We start from the raw sequence: 23,376 nt of genomic DNA on the forward strand, positions 1-23,376 counted from the left end.
AAGCAGTTGTCAGAGCTTGATTATTCCAAGTCTTGAGAAAAATCTTATTTCCCAGGACTAATACATTAGTCTTAGGGATATTTTATGGAATAAATCTTCGTTCTAGCGAATTTATTTCGAATTTCTATCGAATATGTTTTATTCTAATAAAGCTTCCTCCAAGGCGCCAATAAGTTAAAAACACCCTATATATAGTTATATCTCGTCGGGTGAGGCGATTTCAAGCCACAAGAATCTACAGGTCGAGCAAGTCTCGTAAATTTCACGATTGCGAGCCACGCTTCACGCAACCGTGTTTGCGTACTTGTGTTTCGAGTTGCGTGGTCGTGCGGAGTTATATTTACCAATTCGCGCAATCGTACTTGAGACGCTGTGTCGTCAGGTGAGGTGTTTGAAAATTTGTGTAACTTGATTGCTTGATTCTGTGGTGTGAAGGTGGTTAAACTTTTGTTTTATTTTTTTTTTGTTTTGTTTGTTTTTGTTGTTGCGAATATATCGCAGAAAGTTTTTAGATGAAGTAATTGTATGATGAAGATAACACAGAAAATACAAGAGGGCAGCATACTTTGCAAAACAACTGCTACAATTTGAAATCAACAATTTGTTAAGTTGTTGTCTTGCAGGTAAAAAAAGTGACTTTTTAAAAAAATTATATCTTGGAAACTAAAAATTATTTTTATTTATAATTGAAACATGTAAAAGTATAGTACTCTCAAAAAAATTTCAGCCAAAAATATTCATTTTTGTAGAGTGGACTGCAATTTTTCGACAACAGCCCTTTTTTGCGGTGAGCAGCATAACAAGTCCAGTCTCATCTGAAATCAAAGTTTCTTGTAGTTTATACCTCTGGCTAGTGAATGAACAAAGGATTTTTTATTAGATGAGGTCATTTTTGTTTTATAAAAAAAACTACTTTAAAAATGAGAAAAATTGGGGTCAAAAATGTGTTTAAACTTATGTAAAATCTTCAAATTTCATTTTTTTTAATTCCTTCGTTCATATTCTAGCCAGAGGTATAAACTACAAGAAACTTTTTGATTTCAGATGAGACTGGACTTAGTTATGCTGCCAACGCAAAAAAACTTAAACTCTACAAAAATGAATATTTTTGGCTGAAACTTTTTTTGAGACTACCTTAAGTACTATACTTTTACATGTTCCAATTATAAATAAAAATAAATTTTAGTTTTCGAGATATAATTTTTTTAAAAAGTCACTTTTTTTACCCACAAGACCTATGTAACCCCTTAAAAAAATGTTTGGAAGAATATGTTTGATGGCCAAGATGCATACATATATTTAGAAGGAAAGTTCCTGATTTCTGTAGTATAATACATAATACTGAAGAGGAAGTAGCTCTAAGCGCCGGACTCCACTTGCGATTTGTAGTTGTGAAGATTGAACACATTCTTTCAAATAGAAGTCAATCCATGATTATTTAGTCACAAATGGATTGACTTGTATTTGAAACAATGTGTTCAATCTTCCTGATTACAAATCGCAAGTGGAGTGCGGCGGTAATAACACCAAAATATTCCATATAGGTCCATAGAAGGTACACAGACATTGAAAAATTCCTGGAATATCCCCGAAAACATGTTCCCTGAACATCCCAGGAAAATCCTGTGTCAGCATTTTAAACATTACCTGAATGTTTTATTGGAACATTCCATGAATGTCCACGAATGTTCTCTGGACATTCAAAATATATTTTGTAGACATTCCCTGGATATACCAGAAATACAGTGATGAGCGCTGTAATAACCGGCAAAATAGCACAAAAGATGTATTAAGTAGTGAGATAAAAAGACATGAAACTAGTCGAGCTGGGTAGCGATATTAACTTATACATTTAGATTGTATTGATTGTGTACCACCTTCAGACGTATCAGACGAGTTTGGAAACTACCACTGTCACAGTGACAGTTTTAGTTGACATACTCCTCCGATATGTGTAAAGGTGGGATCAATATAACGTAAATTTAAAGGTTAATTTCGCTAAATTTCCCAGCTCAACTAGTTTCATTTCTTTTTATCTCACAACTAAATATGTTGCCCATATTTTGCCGGTTATTAGGGCACTCATCACTGTACATTTTTGCTGATGTGACAATACCTCCTATCTGTTTTTTCATGAGTTTTGTATGAGAGATGGAAAAACATGTTTTAAGGTCACCTCCTGTGTTCATATGTAAGTTTTGACTTGTTTTGTAGTTCATAGATAGTTTAATTTACTACAAAACAAGTCAAAAAATTTATGAAAACAGGAGGTGACCCTAAGACAAGTTTTTAGTCTATCTTACAAAACTCATGAAAAAACAGATAGGATGTATTATTACATCACTGACGATATGTGGCCATACCAAATAATACATCCTTGATAAATATAAACATTTTTATTGAACAAAATCTTTTCATACATTTTTTAATGCAATTTACTGATATTCCTAAATATTTCAAAAAAATGTGTCACATTTGCTTTGTAAACCTTTCTTTTGCCTTTCGTAGCCACATATTCCGTTTCCTTCCTGGTTTTTTGTAGACCACTTCTCTCAGCTGATTCTAAAAAAAATAAAATAAATGGTAATTTTTCTATCCTTTACAATTAACAATCAGAAGAAATATTATTTACAGATAATGATATGCATAATAATAATAGGTTTGTTCTAGCATCAGTTTGAAACCATTAGCGAATAGTGGACCAGCGCGAGTAGAGGGGATCGCACTGGTGACTGCATTATGTTCTTTTACTGACCAACTGTTTGCTGATGGTTTTTGACTAGTTTGACTGTTTGCTAGAACAAACCTAATAATAATGAATATTTTGTATTTTGACAATGACATCTAATGTGGAAGTCAAAACATTAATAAAATTATTTTTTCAAGTTAACTTTCACATGCGCGTCTTAAAATTGTACTTTTAATACTTATATCATAAATAACTATTAAAACTATCTTAAGAGGAAACAGTATCGATCAACAGGTAGCGAAAATGTGTTCCAAGATTGCGGCTGTAATTTTGAATATTTTTTCAAGATATTTGGCACACATATTCGTAATATAATAAAGAATGGCGGTACAGAGCCCAATTTGAAAAATATATTAATATGTGGAAATTACTCTGTAATTAAATACAATATAAAAAAACGAGCTTGTACCGCTATTAAGAAGAACAAAAAAATACACTTTTTTCAAATACAACTTTTTTATCCGATTTTGTGTTATTTTGGAACTACTAAAATTTTTTATTTCATTAGTAGTTCCAAAATTACACAAAATCTAGGCATCGGATAAAAAAGTTTATTTGAAGAAAGTGTATTTTTTTGTTCTTCTTAATGGCGGTACAGGCTCGTTTTTTAAATATTGTATAATTACAGAGTAATTTCCACATATTAATATATTTTTCAAATTGGGCTCTGTACCGCCATTCTTTATTATTTTACGAATACGTGTGCCAAATGCCTCGAAAAAATATTCAAAATTACAGTGACAATCTTGGAACACGTTTTGACTACCTGTTTATCGCTACTGTATTACCTTAAAACATTGTAATTTGCTAAACCAGTATATTTTACTCTACTACTACTCTACTAGCTACCTCATTTTCCACTGTTTCTAAAGACTTGTTTACATGGGTAGAGTTTTGAGGAGAGTAGAGTAGTGGTAGTACTCTACCAAAAATGGCTTGATACCATTCACATGAGGAGAGTACAAGTATAGTACAGGGTGATCAGTTAAGGGTAGCGAGCGGCCATATCTCATAAGATATTGGTCGTATAGATTTGAGAAAGAAAAATCATGATAAAAGTCGCCAAGAGAAATTACTGGAAATTATTTTCGAGTTTGTCAAACGTCCGCTAGAGGGCATAACAACCAACACAAAGTAGAAAAATGGAATTTTTATAGAATTTTGTCTAATGAAAGTTTATCGATGATATCATTTTCATATTTACAGACCATTTCCCTACATTTTTTGTCTAAAACGTTTTGTTCTATCTATCAAAATAAAGCGGTGGGGGAAGTTCAATTGTTTTTTTAAACAAACCAAGATTTCTTCCGTTTCTTTTGACCGATTTTAGCAAACTTAGGCTCATATGAAAGAGCATAATTTGCACTACAAAACGCTTATTTGGTTTTGAATTTTTACGTTTGCTGTCGCCGCTAGATGGCGTTAACTGAAATGGTAGCAAATTTTTGAGTTTTTAAAAAAAAACAAATGTAATGGTATATTAATTTTTATATATTTTAAAAGAGGATAAATTTCTCTATAATTTAATGAAAAGAATTTATTATCTACCTTTTTTTGAACCGTTGATATTGACCAAAATATAATTTTATTACATTAAAAAATGGCACGCCACTGTTTTTTATCAAAATAAAAATCAGTTTTGTAATCTCTTATTAGTTGCTAACAAAAAGAACCTCTTGACTTTTTTCGTTAGACAAACGGTTTTAGATTGAAAAAAAAGTAAATTAGTAATGTTTCGAGATATGGGCGCCCCATGTAAACATATCTTATTTTCTCAATCCAAAACCGTTTGTCTAACGAAAAAAAGTCAAGAGGTTCTTTTTGTTAGCAACTAATAAGAGATTACAAAACTGATTTTTATTTTGATAAAAAACAGTGGCGTGCCATTTTTTAATGTAATAAAATTATATTTTGGTCAATATCAACGGTTCAAAAAAAGGTAGATAATAAATTCTTTTCATTAAATTATAGAGAAATTTATCCTCTTTTAAAATATATAAAAATTAATATACCATTACATTTGTTTTTTTTTTTAAACTCAAAAATTTGCTACCATTTCAGTTAACGCCATCTAGCGGCGACAGCAAACGTAAAAAATTCAAAACCAAATAAGCGTTTTGTAGTGCAAATTATGCTCTTTCATATGAGCCTAAGTTTGCTAAAATCGGTCAAAAGAAACGGAAGAAACCTTGGTTTGTTTAAAAAAACAATTGAACTTCCCCCACCGCTTTATTTTGATAGATAGAACAAAACGTTTTAGACAAAAAATGTAGGGAAATGGTCTGTAAATATGAAAATGATATCATCGATAAACTTTCATTAGACAAAATTCTATAAAAATTCCATTTTTCTACTTTGTGTTGATTGTTATGCCCTCTAGCGGACGAAACTATGCCTCAAACTCGAAAATAATTTCCAGCAATTTCTCTTGGCGACTTTTATCATGATTTTTTTTTCTCAAATCTATACGACCAATATCTTATGAGATATGGATGCTCGCTACCCTTAACTGATCACCCTGTACTGATGCTAGTATAGTGAAACCGATTTTTGTATTTTTAAACACTCTTGATTATAAGTGCACCTTAAATTCTTAATTTTTTGCTTAAGCTCGTTTACTCCAAAGCCCCCTTTGCCATTCTTTCTACGATTTCATCCTCTGCAGCTTACTGCAAACTTTTATTTCTGTAGTATACACTACCTAAATTCCATAAACACTGGTATTCGCCGTATTATAGCTCTACAAGTTTTAAAGTTTCATCTTCGGTGAACTTCATTTTCACTATTTACACAAAACACAATTCCAGCCAGAATGACAGCGCCCCCATGTACTCTCCTACCTACTCTATTCTGCCATAATTGAGCGTGTTCCATGGGTAGAGTGTGCAGCCGAGTAGACATTTTGGCAGTAGTGGTGGTCATAGAGTAGTTACTTTGCCATAGGTTGCTAGTCACTCTACTTTAACTCCAACTATACACTCTACCAGCTATTCTACTGTGCTGAGCATTTTTACAGGTAGAGTTACTCTACTCTATCAAGTACTTGCATCATTACTCTACCTGTGTAAACAAGTCTTAAATCTACTGAATGAAAATCTACTTAATCTTAATCTACTCTTAATGAAAAATGTCTAAAATCATTTACCCACCTAGTATTATTGTAGAATTTAAGACAGTCCAGTGCCTTATAAATAATTTCAATATGAATATTTTTCACTTTAATTCTCCTTTGATACCACTCCATTTTAGATTTTGGGGAACTTATTTCATTGTGTTTATAGACCATATTTATTGAAGGAACCCAATCTGGAGATTGTTATTATCGATTAAGTCGGCTGATTTTCCTATAAGATTAAAATGTTAACATCTTCAAAAATCGTTACTGTTGTAATTGTAACTTACCAGATATAAAATGATTACAGCAGACAGGACAGGAAAATTTTCATTTCGCTAGTAAAACCTGTACATTGTATTGCATTTAACCATTGTTGTCTCTCAGATACCTTATTTAGTTCAGTTTAAAAGTGAACTTTATCTTGACTTTATCACAATTACTTTGCATTTCACACTTCAAAACACAACACAACACCAATGAAGCATATTATCTTTCTAAATTAATACTTCCAGAGAAAATGTTAAATTAATCTTTGTACAACACAAAATTACAAAGAAATACAACTAAAATTATCTAAAACTCATTAAGAACAGATAGAATAAGATTTATCTTTTACACCCAGTAGCCATATTGACATATTGATTTAATTTTGAAAACGATTATATTTAAATTTGGTAAATATAACGCCGCACGACCACGCAACTCGAAACACAAGTACGCAAACACGGTTGCGTGAAGCGTGGCTCGCAATCGTGAAATTTACGAGACTTGCTCGACCTGTAGATTCTTGTTTTCAAGCCAGTCAAGTCCAAGTCAGCCCAGCAAAAGCAGAAATCAAATCGAGAAGACATGAAGGCCGATCACTACTACTTGTTGACGTCATGAGAAACTACACGCTCAAGGTTGTTTTGTTTTCAGAGTCGTTTTCGTTGTCGTTGTTCGACATTGCTTACTGCTATTGCAAAGTACAACTCGTGTGCAAATATATGCTAAAAATTAAGCAAACTCTCCTGATTTATTTCGTTGTTGAAAGAATTTGTTTCGATTTATACACTTACTTCTCCAAGAAACTAACGCACCACCTTAAAAATGGGTCATTTTTGATGTCTCGAATTTCCTAAACGTGTCGTCCGATTTAAGTGATTTTTTAACACGTTATAGCCTTATATATTCGTTAACAATATCGCTGTAATAAAATATTGTTACTAGACAGGTAAATTGTCATTGTATACCGGGTGTACCAATAAAACTGTGGAATATTCTAGCATTTATAAAATACTAAAATTAAAATCCAACTTAGCCCCATGATTTTTTAACATTCTGTTTTTTATTCATTCACTTATGTTGGATAATAAAAAAGTTAGGTACTTTAACAACTAGCCTTGTATTTCGTCAATACAGGATGTTTTTAAATAAGTATGGTAAACTTTAAGAGGTAATTCTGCATGAAAAAATAATGACAGTTTGTCCGCAAATGCTTCGTTTCCGAGATAGGGGGTGTTGAAATTTTTCTTACAAACTGACGATTTATTTATTGCTCTAAAACCGGTTAAGATATGCAAATGAAATTTGGTGGGTTTTAATAGGTAGTTATTGTGCATTTTTTGACATACAATTAGGAATTTAATATTCAACATTGACGCGCATACGGTTAATAGACCCTTATGTGCGCCAATGGTGAACATAAAATTCTTAATTGTATGTCAAAAAATGCACAAAAACTACCTCTTAAAACCCACCATTTCATTTGCATATCTCAAACGGTTTTAGAGCAATAAATAAATCGTCAGTTTGCCAGAAAAATGTCAACGCCCCCTAACTCGGAAACGAAGCATTTGCGGACATACGTTTATAAAGCAAACTGTCATTATTTTTCATGCAGAATTACCCCTTAACCCTTAGTCTGTCAGCACGTTTGGATTTTTTTTTTAAGTCCGCCTTATTTTTTCGGTCATAACTTTTTAAAATAAACTAAAAGCATTGTTTTTCCCAAAGATCCTTTAGAGTTTAGAGTACTTACAAATCTTATTGTGTATTTAACACTAAATTGTCTGAATGACATTTGAAGTATTAAACAGCTGATAACTAATAAATGGTATTTAAAAAACAGTCTCAAATTAGATCTACTAAAGTGCTTGGGATTTACAGGTACCAGAATTTGGTGCTACTTAAAAGTACCGTGGGGAGACTAAGGGTTAAAGGCCATACTTATTTAAAAACACCCTGTATTCTGTATTGATGAAAAACAAGGCTAGTTGTTAAAGTACCTAACTTTTTTATTATCCAACATATGCGAATGAATAAAAAAAAACAGAACGTTAAGAAAACATGAGGCTATAGTAGGGTTTTAATTTCAGTATTTTAATGCTAGAATATTCCACAGGGTGAAGCGAACGTTGAGAAAAAATCACAGTTTTATTGGTATCTACACCCGGTATACAATGACAATTTACATGTCTAGCAACAATATTATTACAGCGATATTGTTAAAGAATAAGGTTCAAAACAGGTCCGTCTGTTACATATATCGCTAATTCTACAACATGTTAAAAAAATCAACTCGGACAACAGGTTTAGGAAATTCGAGAAATTAAAAATGACCAATTTTTAAGATGTTGCGTTAATTTCTTGGAGAAGTGTATGTATATACCTTGATCAATGAGATTGATTTAAATAAAAAGTTCTAGAACCCAAAATTGGTTTATTTTATTACATACCTACATCAGATCGCAGGATATGATGAAAGAGATTACGTAAAATAAGAGGAAGAAACACTGAACAAAAATTTATATTTGAACTCAGAAAATCTCATTCATTCCAAAATGTATACTGTGAAGATTACAACGCAACGGTCTAGAATGGATACATACATAGTGGTAGGGGAGCCCAAGCGGGGATTTTTGCAGTTACTCGAGCGCGTCAGATTATCACATGGGGAGAAACCTTGTACCCTGTAAATGTACCTCTACCATATATCGGCTCTTAATACAGGGGAGTTCGTTAAGGGGGGCCCGAAAAAAAATCTATCCTTAGAAAAACTCTAAATCGTCAGCTTAAGATAAGGTAAGTTAAGTACATGCAAAACAGTGTATATTACAGTGTATATAATACATGCGAAAGAGTGTATATTTAAAAAATCTGACGATTTAAGCGGGGGGCATAAGGAAATGGGTGTCACAAAGTTTCACAAAAAAAGCGAATATTTCGCGAAATGAACGTCAGATCGAAAAACTAAAAAATACGTGTTCATTTTTCAAAAATCTATCGAATGATACCAAACACGACCCCCACGAAGAAAGTTTTCATTTGACACTTGTTAATTTAAATTTGACCCTTAATTTGTTAAGTAGTAGGATTGATAGATGTACTCAAGCAGTTTTAAATGTTAATATTGATACATAAACAAACTATGAATTTTTAAAGCTGAAAAAGCTATCTCGACAAAAAATAGTCCTAGCTAAACTTTTTTAATGTGTGAAAAATTGTCAGGAACACGAATATCGGAAAGACATTTAAATATCTCATAAATTATTGAATATTTTTCAACCAATTTTTTTTTTGCTTTATATTGATAGGTAACAGAACGCAACTTTTCTTGCAAAATGAAATTTTTATAGTGCTTTTCAAGCTGTACTTATAATTATTACTTAAATAAATTAAAGGTCAAATTTAATTTAGCCAGTCTTAAATGAAAGCTGTTCCTGTCAACTTTGTAGAAAAATCGTGAAAACCTTCATAAAAATATGAATTATCCCAGCAATTAAAAAAGTAAATTGTGTGCAAAAATGGCCCATCTTTTATTATTTAAACAATGATCCCGTTGTATAAATCATAATATTATCTTGAAAATATCTTTTGTCTTCATCTAAACTTGATATAAAATTTGTTCCGACCTGTACCGAATTACATTTTGATTTAGTGTAATTTTATTTGATCAGAAAAGTTATATACAGATAAAACGAGGGAAGTGAGATTTTGCCTATTTAAATTTTTATAAACTTCCAACTTAAAGCCCTTCAACGAAAAACCACCACCATCGCCCTATCTACAAAGCCCGAATTTTCAGTGGGGTCTCTTGAAATAAAAATATCTACTTCTGAAGAATTCTGACCAAACCGATGGGCCAGTGGCTTTACTTTACACTACCTGGTTGCAGGTACTTTTACAGGAAAGGAAGCCCAGCATGTTGAATTACTCGAAAGAACCAGGTAGACGGCTCTCATTTTTATCTGCTGCTGACTGTATCGTTCCACGTACAGGGGACGCAGCCGATAAGGGGACTTTTTTTTGTCGATAGGGAGGTCTTGTTGCGTTTTGTGTTGGCATTAGGGGAGGAATACGGATTTTTAAGTATACTGAGAAAACTGTTCACCGTTTCATATTTTAAATATTTAGGAAACTTGATAATTTCCGTAGTTAAAGTTCTTGTAGATAATTTAAATAAATAGATTAAACACAAATATAAAAGTATATGAAGGTTTTTAACTCCAAATTCCATCAACATGCATCGATTTTCTTGAAATTTTAACAGTGTAGTCTCTATCAAGATATTTGAGAAAAACCTTAATCTTAAGCTTTTTACAAATTTGTATTTGAATGGTGTGGTTAAGTGTTCGGCCCAGGTGTATAATATATTGTTAATCTACTGTACTTTTAATTATTATACCTGCTATTCAGTATCTTTACCTCTCGAAATTTAATGATACATAGGTATACTCCATCTAATTTACTTACCGTTGCACGACATCCGCGTCATAGCCCGTGACGTCACATAATACCAACACGAAATATTTAGGCGGTAGGTGTGTTCTTTTTTAGAATCACTTTGTCGAGTACACTGGCATTACAGCCACTAGACATATTTTATTATATACGCATAGAAATAATATTTGAAGATTTATATTAATGTTACTTTAAAGAAATACACAATAATATGTTTCATTTAATTTGTATAAATTGATTATAAAGCGTTTTTATGAAGCACATTTGTTCGGAATACACTGTAACTATAATCGAACGAAGGTGATATTTTGGCATAAATTGGTAACATTTATTTGACAGTTGCGGTGATGACACTTCATATTTGTTTATACTCTTTACTGTAAGTATTTGTGTCATTATATTTACTGTTTTTATTATGTACTTTAACGTAAGATTATAACTTAATTCTTGTTTTCTATTTCTAAAGTTTTATTAACAAAGTTATTTACATTGAATATTAATTTGTTTTGCTGTATAATCCACTTCCGCAAAAATTGTGTGATATGTATTTGATTTAAAATGAATTCAATAATTTTTTGTAATTGGGCAACAATGTCAACTTAGATCTCTAACGTAGATAATGACGTGCAACGGTAAGTAAATTAGACGGACTGTATGTACTACTCAAATACAAACGACGATGACTGCGTTCACCAGATGCAAACACGTTCACAACTGTTTGCGCTTTTATTCTTAAACTTGTTGACAGCGAGCTGAACGGTGGTTGTTTAGTAGGTTAAAATTTGACATTTTGCTTGGTTGGTTTGAACGTAACCTAAAATAAATTTTCTCAATAAATAAGTTTTTGAAATTATTTTTTTTATTAGAGGAAAAAAATGGATTTAATAGATAATAACGTAGCTGAATGTCTTCAGTAGCCGTTATTTTATATATAAAACCCTTATAAATATATTCTATAATATATTCAATTTAAATTCCCGCCATATTTTTTCAATATTCAACACGTTTGCAAAGTTCAACTTAAATATTTTATGCTTGCAAAAATGGCGACCGCTTTCCAAACATGTTTGACGTTAGCAAGTCGTTCAGAAGCATAAAGCGCAAACTGATTGCCAACGTTTGCATCTGGTGAACGCGCCCATTGTAGTAGGGTTAAGATACCGTTTTATCAAATGATTTATTGGCAAGTATAAGTAGCGTAATAGTAAACTGTTAATTAATGAAAGCCTTTTTGTGCTCCGCTATACATTTGTTAAAGATTTTGCCAGTTTGACCGATGTAAGTTTTTGGACAGCTACCACATGTAAATTTGTATACACCACTCTGTAATTGCTTTTGCTTTTGGTTCTTATTGTTCTTCTGTATTTGTTTAAGTTGTTTGTTCTGAAAGCTGGTGTTATTCCTGTCTTTTTTATGAGTTTGGCTATTTTTGTTAATATGTTGCCTATATAATGTAATGGAGTAGAAAGTACAGAAGGTACTGGGTTTTTCTCTGGTGGCGGGAAGATTAATTTCAGGCTCTCTTATGCAGTTTTTGGTTTAAAATTTCGTTTATTGTTTGTTCTTTGTACCATTGTACCCATTTTTATTGCTTATTTGCTTTTATTTGCTTAATGCTATTCAATTCAATTCTATTTCGAAGTTATTTTTTGACATGAGAATTTCCCTAAATCTATGTAACATGCTATGATAGGCTGTTAATTTATATTGTGTAGGATGGGATGTTGAATTGTGTATAGTTGGGTTAGTATGGGTAGGTTTATGAAATACGAAGAACTCATGTTTGTTTATATTGGGCTTGCATTATGTTGTTCTACGGAAAACTATACACAATTCATCATCCCATCCTACAAAATATAAATTAGCAGCCTACATAGCATGTTAAATAGATTAACAGAAATTCCCATGTCAAAAAATAACTTCCATCTTTAAGCAAATAGCAGTAAACCATGGGTACAACTAACAAACAATAAACAAAATTTTAAACCAAAACTGCATAAGAAAGTCCTGAAATTAGTCTTCCTATCACCAGAGAACAAACCCAGTACCTTCTGCTCCATTGCATATACAAGCAACATATAAACAAAAATAGCCAAACACATAAGAAAGGCATAACACCAGTTTTCAGAACAAACAACAACTTAAGGAAATACACAATAAGAGTCAAAAGAAAAAGGAATTACAGAATGGTGTATACATACAAACTTACATATAGTGACTGTCCAAAAACTTATATCGGTCAAACTGGCAGAAATTTTAACAAACGGATAGCAGAACACAAATAAGCTTTCAATACCAGAAAAACAGTTTCTACGTACGCACTTCACTTTCTAGATCAGTGGTTTTCAATCTTTTGAGTCATGTACCACAAAATACTGTTTATTATTTAGGGTAGGTACCACCTAATTGAAATACCCATCTAGCTAGGTAATGTAATTAACTATAATAGTGGTGCTGATTTTGGCTGTTTTTGCGTTTTGTATACCACCGTAAATAATGATATGTACCACCACTGGTGACTGGTACATGTACCACAGATTGAGAACCGCTGTTCTAGATCATAATCATTATTTTAATGAACAGTTTCCAAATTCTCCATATTAAAATTAAAGGCCTTAAGCATATTTATTAGAATCTATGGAAATTATTATATTAAAAAATACAGATATAATTCTGAATGACCAACTTGAGGCAAACAGCATCCCACTCTTCAACCTATTCAGTTTAAAGACTGGTGCAGACACACAGTAAAATTTATCACTTGAGAAAAACACTTTGCCGAAACGGCTGTAGTGAAATTAATTTATAATAAAGTTTTGTGGAAGTATATATTGAAAACAAAAGTTTTCAATGTTTTATTGTTAGATAAAATTAACTTCCATCAAGTAACGGTCGAATCCATTACTTATCTACATAGAATTATTGTTACAGAATCTGTAAGTTAAGTTGGTATGTCGGTTCGCTAAACTCAGACACAACTGGCTAGTGATTTTAGTGGGTAATTTTTTTGTTTTTTGCCAGTTTCGCCAAAATTAGCAAAATTACTAACTATTTAGTAATTATTATTAACTATTTAGTAATTACTTTTATATATTACTTGCTAAAATAACTAGCCAGTTGTGTCTGAGTTTAGCGAACAGACTAATGTGACGACGTATAAATGTCATTGATGACATACAATAAACACTAAATAAAATACATATAGTACAATTACAATACAATAAACATAATTATAATAAGCCAAACGGACAATCTGGCTACTAATTAGAGAGCAATTAACAAATTTTTCAATTATCGATTGGATTTTGAAGCACCCATTACAAGTGATTAATTGGCAAGCGGAATGAAATGCATTTTAACGATTAGCGTGAGATATCTACTTTACCGGCACAGACCTTTTTCATTCTCATTCATTTTCATTCATGCCTTCGTTCTCGATTCATTTGATTAGGTGTTCGAATTACGAATTAGGAGATCGGTTGGTGAAGCTCTGAAGTTAACTAGTATCGCAAACTTGAAACGATACGATGCCGATGCAGCGTTGATGGGATGGTAGTTAGTGCATGATTTTGACACGCGTTCACAGCTTCGAGGTGTTTATCTTGATAAAGATCCAATAAACGATTTAAAAGTTTGCCCGGGATGCCCGGTTTATTGGAGGTAATTTGCAATTCTTTGAGTGCGCTCGTCTTTAGAAATCTTCCTTGTTTGATATTTTCGGTTTAATGAATTAGTGCAGTCAGTGAGAGTATTTGGCTCTGAATTCCATCCTACTGCATCAATTTACTTGATATTTTCACTGTAAGTAGGGAATAGCTCAAGAAACAAAGTCTACCCTATATCCTATGGCGCTTGAGGGTGGTTCATACCCCTTCTCGGGGAAAATTTTTTGGTCAACATAACCACGGAAGTGGCTAGAGAACCTAATTGTAAGCAAAAACTATTCTACAATTTTTTTAAACTCAATACCTTTTGAGTTATTCGTGATTGAAAATTTGCCATTTTTATTGAAAAATGACACCGTTTCGGACGGTTTTTTGCGAATACCTTAAAAATTATGCATCTTATGAAAAAAACTATACAGGGTAGCGAGAAAGTATGGAAACACGGTAATTTCTCGGAAACCGCTAGTACGATTTTTATAGATTTTGGTTGGTAAGGGTCTTCTAATGCGGCCGATATTATAGTGATAATTACATTGTTGTCATATCTTCCGTTTTTCTGGAAATCTAATGAACTTTCTTATTTTAAATGGAACACCCTGTATATTTTTTGCGTTTTAAAGTCCTTAATAAATACTGATTATGTTTCATGTTATATTCCCTATACCTAAATGCCATAATTTCGGAGTTACTGCTACATTTATTAAAAAAAATGTTTAACCAAAAAATTATAAAAATCAATTTTTTCGGCCCGGATAGACATTATTTTAGGTTCTTTGGATCATTGGAAACAAAAAAAGGTCTTTTGGAATTTTCCTCTCGTTTCCGAGTTATAAACAATTTAAACCTGAAAAAAATCGAAAAATGACGATTTTCAAGGTTCAAAAACAAATAAAAAATACTATTCTTGAAACAACTAAGTGTCTAAATCAAGTTCAAACCTTATTTTATCAGGTACCGATAAGTAATTTGGCCTTATGTAATTTTAAAACATTGGTTTTTAGTTGTTAATGCAGCCCTATCACCCGTCCTCATATTATGCGCTTTATTAACAATTAAAAAAAAACAATGTTTTAGAATAAAATATGCCAAAAATTCTTATAGGGAGCCGATAGAAGATCGTTTGAGCTTGAATTTACATAAGTACTTTGTAATTTCAAAAATTATTTTTTTTTCTTGTGTTTTTGAATATTGATAATTGTCATTTTTCGATTTTTTTCAGTTTTAAATTGTTTATAACTCAGAAACGATTAACTTTTGAGGAAAATTACAAAAGATCTTTTTAGTTCCCAGGGATCTAAAGAACCTAAATGTGATTTTTAAAATTTGTTTAATTTTTTTTTTATAAATGTAACAATAATTTAAAAATGTACCCATAATTTCGGCATTTAGGTATAGGGAATATAACATGAAACATAATCAGTATTTATTAAGGACTTTAAAACGCAAAAAATATACAGTATGTTTCATTTGAAATAAGAAAGTTCATTAGATTTACAGAAAAACAGAAGATATGACAACAATGTAATTAACACTATAATATCGGTCGCATTAGAAGACCACCCACCAAAATCTATAAAAATAAGTCTAGCGGTTTCCCGCTAAATTACCGTGTTTCCATACTTTCTGGCTACCCTGTATAAGACATTTTTGTATCTTATAAAAAATCAAAGAAATTCATTTCTTCATCAATCTAGTTATAATACAAAATGAGATATGGTAGGTAAAAAGAGATTTTTTTGGTGCATGCTCAAATTGGTGTATTCAACTTAAAATAACAGAGAAATGGTCAATTTTATGGGTATAATGCTATCAATATCTTCTGTAGTGCTGGAAAAGACCTTTAAAATGAGCACTGTCAAATGTCGATTGCACTCAAACTAAGCAAAATATGGTGGAAGAAAAATTGATTAAGTATTTTAAGAAAAAATGAGAAGTATATTTAACCTCTCATCCACCAGAATTTAAATGCATTATTTTTCTTCTACAATACCTTTTATTATAGTGTTATTTCTATGTTAAAAAAGTTGGACGGGTTTAAAATGAGTTTTTAAGATCAAATTATAGAGCGCATTTTTAAATTTTCCTAAAAATCTTCATTTTTCTCCATGTAACTCGAAAATGGTAAGAGATGCGAAAAAAAGATTCAGTACAAAAATGTAGGGTTTTTTTTAGATAACAATTTTGTTTTTTCTTTTATTACTGTATCTCTTTATCATTTTCGAGTTACGTGGAGAAAAGGGACGATTTTATTTTTTTCAAAAACCATGCATTTTGAATCCGTCCAACTTTTTGAATATAAAAATAACATTGTAGTAAAAGTAAAATGATGCATTTAAATCTGGTGGATGAGGGGTTAAATACTTTGCATTTTATCTTAAAATAAATTATTAGTCATCAATTTTTTTGCACCATATCTTGCTTAGTTTGAATGTAATCGGCATTTAACAGTGTTTGTTTTAAAGGTCTTTTTAAGCACTACAAAATATATTGGTAGCATTTAACCTTAAAAATCGACAACATCTCTATTATTTTAAGTTAAACATACCGATTTGAGTATGCACAAAAAAAATCTCTTTTCACCTAGCATATCTCTTTTTGTATTATAACTAGAAGATTTAGAAAGAAACGAATCTCTTTGATTTTTTATAAGCTACAAAAATGTTTTATATAGGTGGTTTTTTTCGTTAGATGCATAATTTTTAAGATATTCGCAAAATACCGCCCGAAAAGGTGACATTTTTCAATGAAAATGGCAAATTTTCAACCACGAATAACTCAAAAAGTAGATATGGAGTTTTCACTTTCTAACGTAGACTTTGAATTAGGAGATAAGTAGAGGCTATTCCCAAAATTTCATGGATTTTAATGCAGTAGGATAGAATTCGGAGGTAATATCCCGTTTTTGCTCTCATTGACTGGCGTAAATGTATTTGGTGTATTTTTGAAGACTTCTAAAAGGACCCGGTTTGCAGAAGAAAAAATCCTTTTTCATCAGGACAATGCACCGTGTCATGAGTATTTTAACGGTGGCTAATATCCATAAATTACAAGTCATGGTCCTATTAGGCTCGACGCGCTACTTATTATTAAAATCCATGAATTAAAGTTCGAATCGTTGGAGCATCCATCGTATTCACCAGATTTGGCCCCTAGCGACTTACATCTGTTTCAATACCTAGAAAGAAGCGTGGACAGCGTTTTTCATCAAATGATGAGGTCATAACAGCCGTGGAACCGTATTGCGCAGCCCTTCCCATTCATAAATTGGAATTTCGTAGGAACAAATGTATTGATGTTCAGAGAGACTATACTGAATAACAAAGTGAATTTTTTTATCGAACCGCAAAACTTATTGGACAGCCTATTAACAAAAAAAAAAACAATAAAATCCTTTATAAAAGGTATATTATATTTAAAATCCCTAAAAAGGGCTACATCACAGAACTAGTTTTCGATTGGTTGACCAATCATCATTAAGTGACCAATCATCATCACCAAACCTATTAACACGTTGGCTGACGTTGAGACATGAATGTTAAGTCTCATGTTGTTTTCAATAACAGCCGCGAGTATAGCCGTGTGAGCCTCGTGGCTAAAGCACAGTATAAAGAGGGACAGTAAAAACACTTCTCTGTCGGCACTTTGATCTCAAGAAGTAATACCGGCAGTACGCAATTGGTAATTCACCAGTGGTGGATGCGGGTTTTCCCTGTTAAAACCCGTACGTTTCTATGCGACTAGCAATGCGAGAGTGGGGCAAAAGCGACTAACAACATTGCGCGACTACAGATTTTACTTCCAATTTTTCGGAGAGTGGTTCTACTGCTAAAGGGACCGTTTTTTTTTTTAATATTATGGCAGTGAACGTGTGAATAGTGCTGCTTTCTTCAAATAAAACTGTAGTTTCGATAAGAATACGATCTAACCTGGACTAGTTTTCGTACCATTACTATGGTACCACCAGACATAGGTAGTACCAGTTAAACAATATAGTAGGTACCATTAAAAAATGAAATCGGGAATTAATAAGCCAACTTGTATATTCTTTCTTGAAACTACTTAGTACTAACAACAACATGGAGTAGTACTATTGTGGTAGCCTCGATTCGTACATTCTTTCATCAATCATCCTGTATAGCAACGGTTATTATAAAGAGTAAATTAAATAGAAAGCGTCTATACAAAAGCCTCAACAACGTAGATATAACATTATTTTATCTTCCCGGTACCACTGCGAGTACGAGCCGTTCACTTCACCAACGACGTAACGTAACCGTAGCAAGTTTCACGTACTGAACGCGAGTTTCTCTGAGGCCAGATCGCTGGCATTTTTCTCTTCGCGTTTTATGTTTTATGCCTATACAGGAGAAATCCTTAGAAGATTTTAACAAACGAGAAGCTAACTTGATGCTGGTTTTTAGTCTATTTTAAAATGTTTGTCTGTATGTTAACGTTAGATTTCCAGTACGACATTTAATGATGTCTGGTACCACGACCCCTAAATGTCTCGGAATTCGTCACAGTGTATAGTCCGCACTTATTTCCGTGAGAAACGTCTACCTATTTCTTAAGCAAATAGCAAATAAAATAATTATTGTACCAAAATCAATTTAGCCTATAGATTTTATCACCGGTATTTTTTGAGAATTATTGATCTCTTATAATTCTGTGGCTTGGAGCTAGAAGGGCCAATGTCAATTTTTTGCTGTTTTGAGTAAACCAGTGCATTAAACATCGTTTGATACATACTTTCATATGTTAAAACGGCCAATGTTAAATTCAACCAGAAAGCCGCAATATTAGTGTAATGGTAGCCAATGTCATAATGAAATAATTCACATCAGTTTCGGATAAAAGGGCCAAACTTGACATTGGTCCTTTTATTGATCAGTGATATTGTTATTTGCGAAATATTCAGTGAACCAATATACACATTGGCCCTTTTATCAATGATTGATATTATTATTTAGTGGAATATTCAGTGGTACAATGTATATTTGGCGCTTCTAGCTTCAATTGACGGCTGCACATGGATTCGCTCCCGGCTTCAGGTAGGAAGACCTAACCCTTCGGTCATAACTTAACTTTCGGGTATGAGTTTCGGAGCGAACTCGTGTACAATAAAAGTGGTTTTATAGGGGTTGGGAGCGAACCCATGTGCGCCGCAATTGACACATATATCTATCTATACCTGTGATATCAGCAGTATCGGCGCCTTCAGTAAGTTTTGGAATTAGTAAAATGGATATTATTTTAAGGACAAGAAAGGTTTGGTATGGAAATGTGTAAAACTGGCGGTGACAGTAATGGTACGTCATACAGAATCAGCATCAATCAGAAATAATGGACAAAAAATACAGATTCTAGCGATCCAGAACCGTTTGAAGATAACGATGATGAATATGTACCAACAGACGACGAATATGTAGTAGAGCAGTTTGAAGGTATCGACAATACAACTGTAGTAGATAGTAGCAGAGGAAGAAGAAAACAAGACAAAGAAGAACGTGAGAAAATCACTAAAATCAGAAAGTAAAGAGTGTAAATCGGTTTCGGGAAAAACAATACCAGCTAAGCAACTAAAGGCACATACATGTCGGAACAAATGCTTTGAAAAATTTACTCAAGAGGCGCGAAAAATTCACGCGAGTTTTATCGGTTATCTAGCTCTGGGCAAAACCAGTTGATAGCAAATTCTATAGAAGAACAGGAAAAGAAGTTCCAAAAGTTGAGATATAATGAAGGCAATTAAAGCAGACTAACAAATACTTGCAAATGCTAATATAGTGGAACACTTTCCAGATGAAGCAAGATGAAGCAGAGGAAGAAAGTGATTTTTCAGGATAAAAAAAGGTTTCTTGAAACAGTTTCTCCCATTAATTTAATAATAATAATTTTATCTTTATGTATCTTTTACTACCATTTGTATCTTCCTATTATTAATTTTTATTTCTGTCATTTTTGTCTACAATTAACTATGTTGCTACATAATAAACTATTAGTATAAAGCCACAATGTTTATTATTGTTCTAGTTCTAATGGCCAATGTCTCAAAGAAAATAAATACAACTAAAAAAATTTAGGCAACAAGGGCCAATGTCGTTTTTTTTTTAAATTTTTAAATCCAGAAAAAAAAATAAAAACAGTCTTATTCTGTTCAAATATATTATCCTCTGGGCAAAATTTGGTGAGTACAGCCTGCATTATGATGAAACTATAAATAAAAGTATTTTCGGCAAAAACTGCAACTGCAGTTTTATCAAATGTAAAGATTTTGACATTGGCCCTTTTAGAACCAAGCCACAGAATTTAGCTTTAATCTCTAAAAATACATGATGTATTCGTTCGATAGTAGTTTCGCTGTAGCTCATCACTCTACGTGGAATATAGCTAAAATCTCTGTCGATGCCAATTTTACATTAAAAACAGAATTTGCTAGATTTTATATACGCGAACAATTGGACATAGGGTCCAATACAAAGAAGCAAATTGTGTAGCAAACTCATCAATAGAATGCATCAAGATCTGGTTAGGTACTGTTACCAAAAAAAGTATGATACATATATATTATTATCGGTTCCATGACATCTCGTAACGCGACAGTTCGTAACCGGACAACTGGTAACGGACAACTCGTAACAGCGACAGTTCGTAACGGCGACAGTTCGTAACTATACAAGTTCGTACCGGACAATTCGTATAACGTCCAAATTTAATTATTCTGTTTATGTTTGTTAACGTGGAAATTTAATGTTATTACAGTTATAAACGAACTTCTGTTATAAATTTAACGAATCAGTAACAGGATAAACATTTTTAAGGCATTTCATATTTCGTGTTTCAGAATTTTTTTTTCATAGGTATATTTTATATTTTATTTTATATCTTTCTTATTTGATCTCATTTCACTTACCATCTTTCTTGCATCTGCTGCGAAAGGTTCTACAATATGTGAATGTCCTTCGTTGGATTTAATGATAACGTCACCATTTGTATGCGCAGTTGCTTTGCACTTGTAATTATAACTATTCCGACACTTCCAATGCACAATTCCAGATTCCGTTACATGATTTCGAGAAAACTCGAAATTTTGGTATATTAGAGTCCGTTTTCCACGCGAACTAACACCATACGTAAGTTCATTTGCCATATTAAATTTCTTACAATTATTATTCAGAAAACTCTACAGTACAGACTAGTTAAAGGATTAATAATGTTTTTACAAAAAACTTTCCTTTACTTGGAAAGTTTGGAATGTCTAAAGACGGTTAAGGCGGCTTAAAAATTTCACTAATTACATCATTATCCCTTTGTCTAGATATATGCAAATTTAAGGAACAATAAGAGGGATATTAAAGGGATTTTAGAAATATTGTTCAAAATTTGTAGGTATTTAAGTAAATAGTTATTTGTGTTTAAACACTTTTAATATATTCTGAAACACAAAATATAAAATGTGTTAAAGGTGTTTATCCCGGAACTGATTCGTTAAACTGATAAAGATAATTTCAATTATTCCTGTAATAACAGTTAATATCCACGTTGACAAAAATAAACAAAATAATTAAGTTTGGACGTTACGAATTGTCAGTTACGAACTTATATAGTTACGAACTGTCGCCGTTACGAAGTGTCGCCATTACGAACTGTCGCTGTTACGAGTTGTCCGTTACCAGTTGTCCGGTTACGAATTGTCGCGTTACGAGATGTCTGGGCACGATTTTATCACATAAATATACTATTTCTGCGACTATAATGTGGCACTTCCTATTACTCCTTTTTAACCAGAAGTAGGTAATATCAAAACTGAAAGTATATACATATTTATTCTTGTATTGCTAAGGCGCGTTGAGCAATATATCGCTTGTACTATTTCGGCGACTTTAAAACAATAGGTCTAGTTGCAACACTTCAACCGTAAGTCCGACGTTAAATTTGTCACATTTAAAACCATCCAGCTCTCACTAGAAGCCTCATTTGTCATTCTATCAGTTCTAATAACGTATGAGTTACATACTCGAGAACAGACAGACAGACAGGCATGCAACCGGAAGTATATATTTTGTTCTCTTCTTGCTAAGCCGCGTCGAATAATATATCGCTTGTACTATTTTGGCGACTTTAAAACAGTACTACCGGTTGCAACTCTAAAACCGGAAGTCCTAGGTCAAATTTCTCACCTTGAATATCATTCTTGGGTTCTAAGCTTGCATGCGACACCTCATTTGTCTCATATCTGGTCCAATGACGAAGGAGTTGTGTTTGCAAAGTCTCTGGAACAGACAGACATGGATAATTCAAGGTTTTCACATTTTTTCAAAATGGGTGAAAACAACAATGCAAGCAAAAAAATATTCCGAAGGCTCTACTGCCACTAGGTTATTTCAATATATTCATACCGAAATTAAAAAATGGCTTTAACCGTTTAAAAACAACGCACAATATTTATCCTTACATCAAAATGTCTAATTTACATCTATATCGTTGTAATCCTATAACTACCTTATCTTTTCCCCCTAAAAGTGACAAGAATACCCACTTTCTCTTCTACGCACCTACAATTTCGGGAGTACGGAGACGGAGCGCTAAAAAACCCCTGAAGTTCACCCCTCCGCAATTAATCCCTCCGAGAGAAAATGATTCAAATTCAATGACGTCACTGGGGCAAGATCCAAATCGCGACGTTGCCAATCCGCAGAAAAGACGGAACAGTTAAGTCTACAAGACACTTTATAGCTCGGTGCTATACGTTTCTGTAGAAATTTCGGCGTTTTTTTACCTATTAACAATTTAATGTAAAAAATGCCTTTTTTCGATATTTTGCTTATTCTTAAAAAAGCTTATATTTGAAGTAAAATTACAGAACTTTATATTTTAAATTTTAAAGCATAAAACAAGCTAAAACTAGTTCAATTATTGTAAATTTGTTTTTTACTTGTATTTTTTCAATATTTATACAGGGTGTTTGGTAAAGAATGGGCCATAGCTTAACCTTACATTCCTGAGCTTAAAATAGCTCGATTCAAGCTAACTTACCTTAATACTAAAGTTGATAATAACTGAAATACAGGGTGTCAAAGTTAAACTTTTATTTTATTTATTCTTGAATATTTCCTGACAGTCAT

At 32.4% G+C, this 23,376-nt stretch overlaps 1 protein-coding gene and 1 long non-coding RNA gene across 4 annotated transcripts in view; both read right to left on the reverse strand.

Moving 5' to 3' along the window:
- LOC114335183 (uncharacterized) overlaps positions 1–23,376 on the reverse strand; it is a 127,125-nt gene that overhangs the window by 19,834 nt on the left and 83,915 nt on the right. Inside the window, exon 3 of one of the 3 annotated variants that reach the window (XM_028285368.2) lies at positions 22,432–22,524. The exons of the other annotated variants lie outside the window; for them this stretch is intronic. Coding sequence (XP_028141169.1) covers positions 22,432–22,443 — 12 coding nt within the window. The 5' untranslated portion in view covers positions 22,444–22,524. The remainder of the gene's footprint in view (positions 1–22,431; positions 22,525–23,376) is intronic. 3 annotated transcript variants of the gene reach the window in all.
- Positions 2,382–6,649, reverse strand: LOC126883114 (uncharacterized). Its single transcript, XR_007697505.1, has 3 exons — positions 6,152–6,649; positions 5,899–6,093; positions 2,382–2,562 (listed from the first exon to the last, which is right to left on the reverse strand). It is a non-coding gene; the product is annotated as an uncharacterized LOC126883114 (long non-coding RNA).

Source organism: Diabrotica virgifera, chromosome 4 (genome assembly GCF_917563875.1).
Source record: "Diabrotica virgifera virgifera chromosome 4, PGI_DIABVI_V3a".
NCBI lineage: Eukaryota > Metazoa > Arthropoda > Insecta > Coleoptera > Chrysomelidae > Diabrotica > Diabrotica virgifera.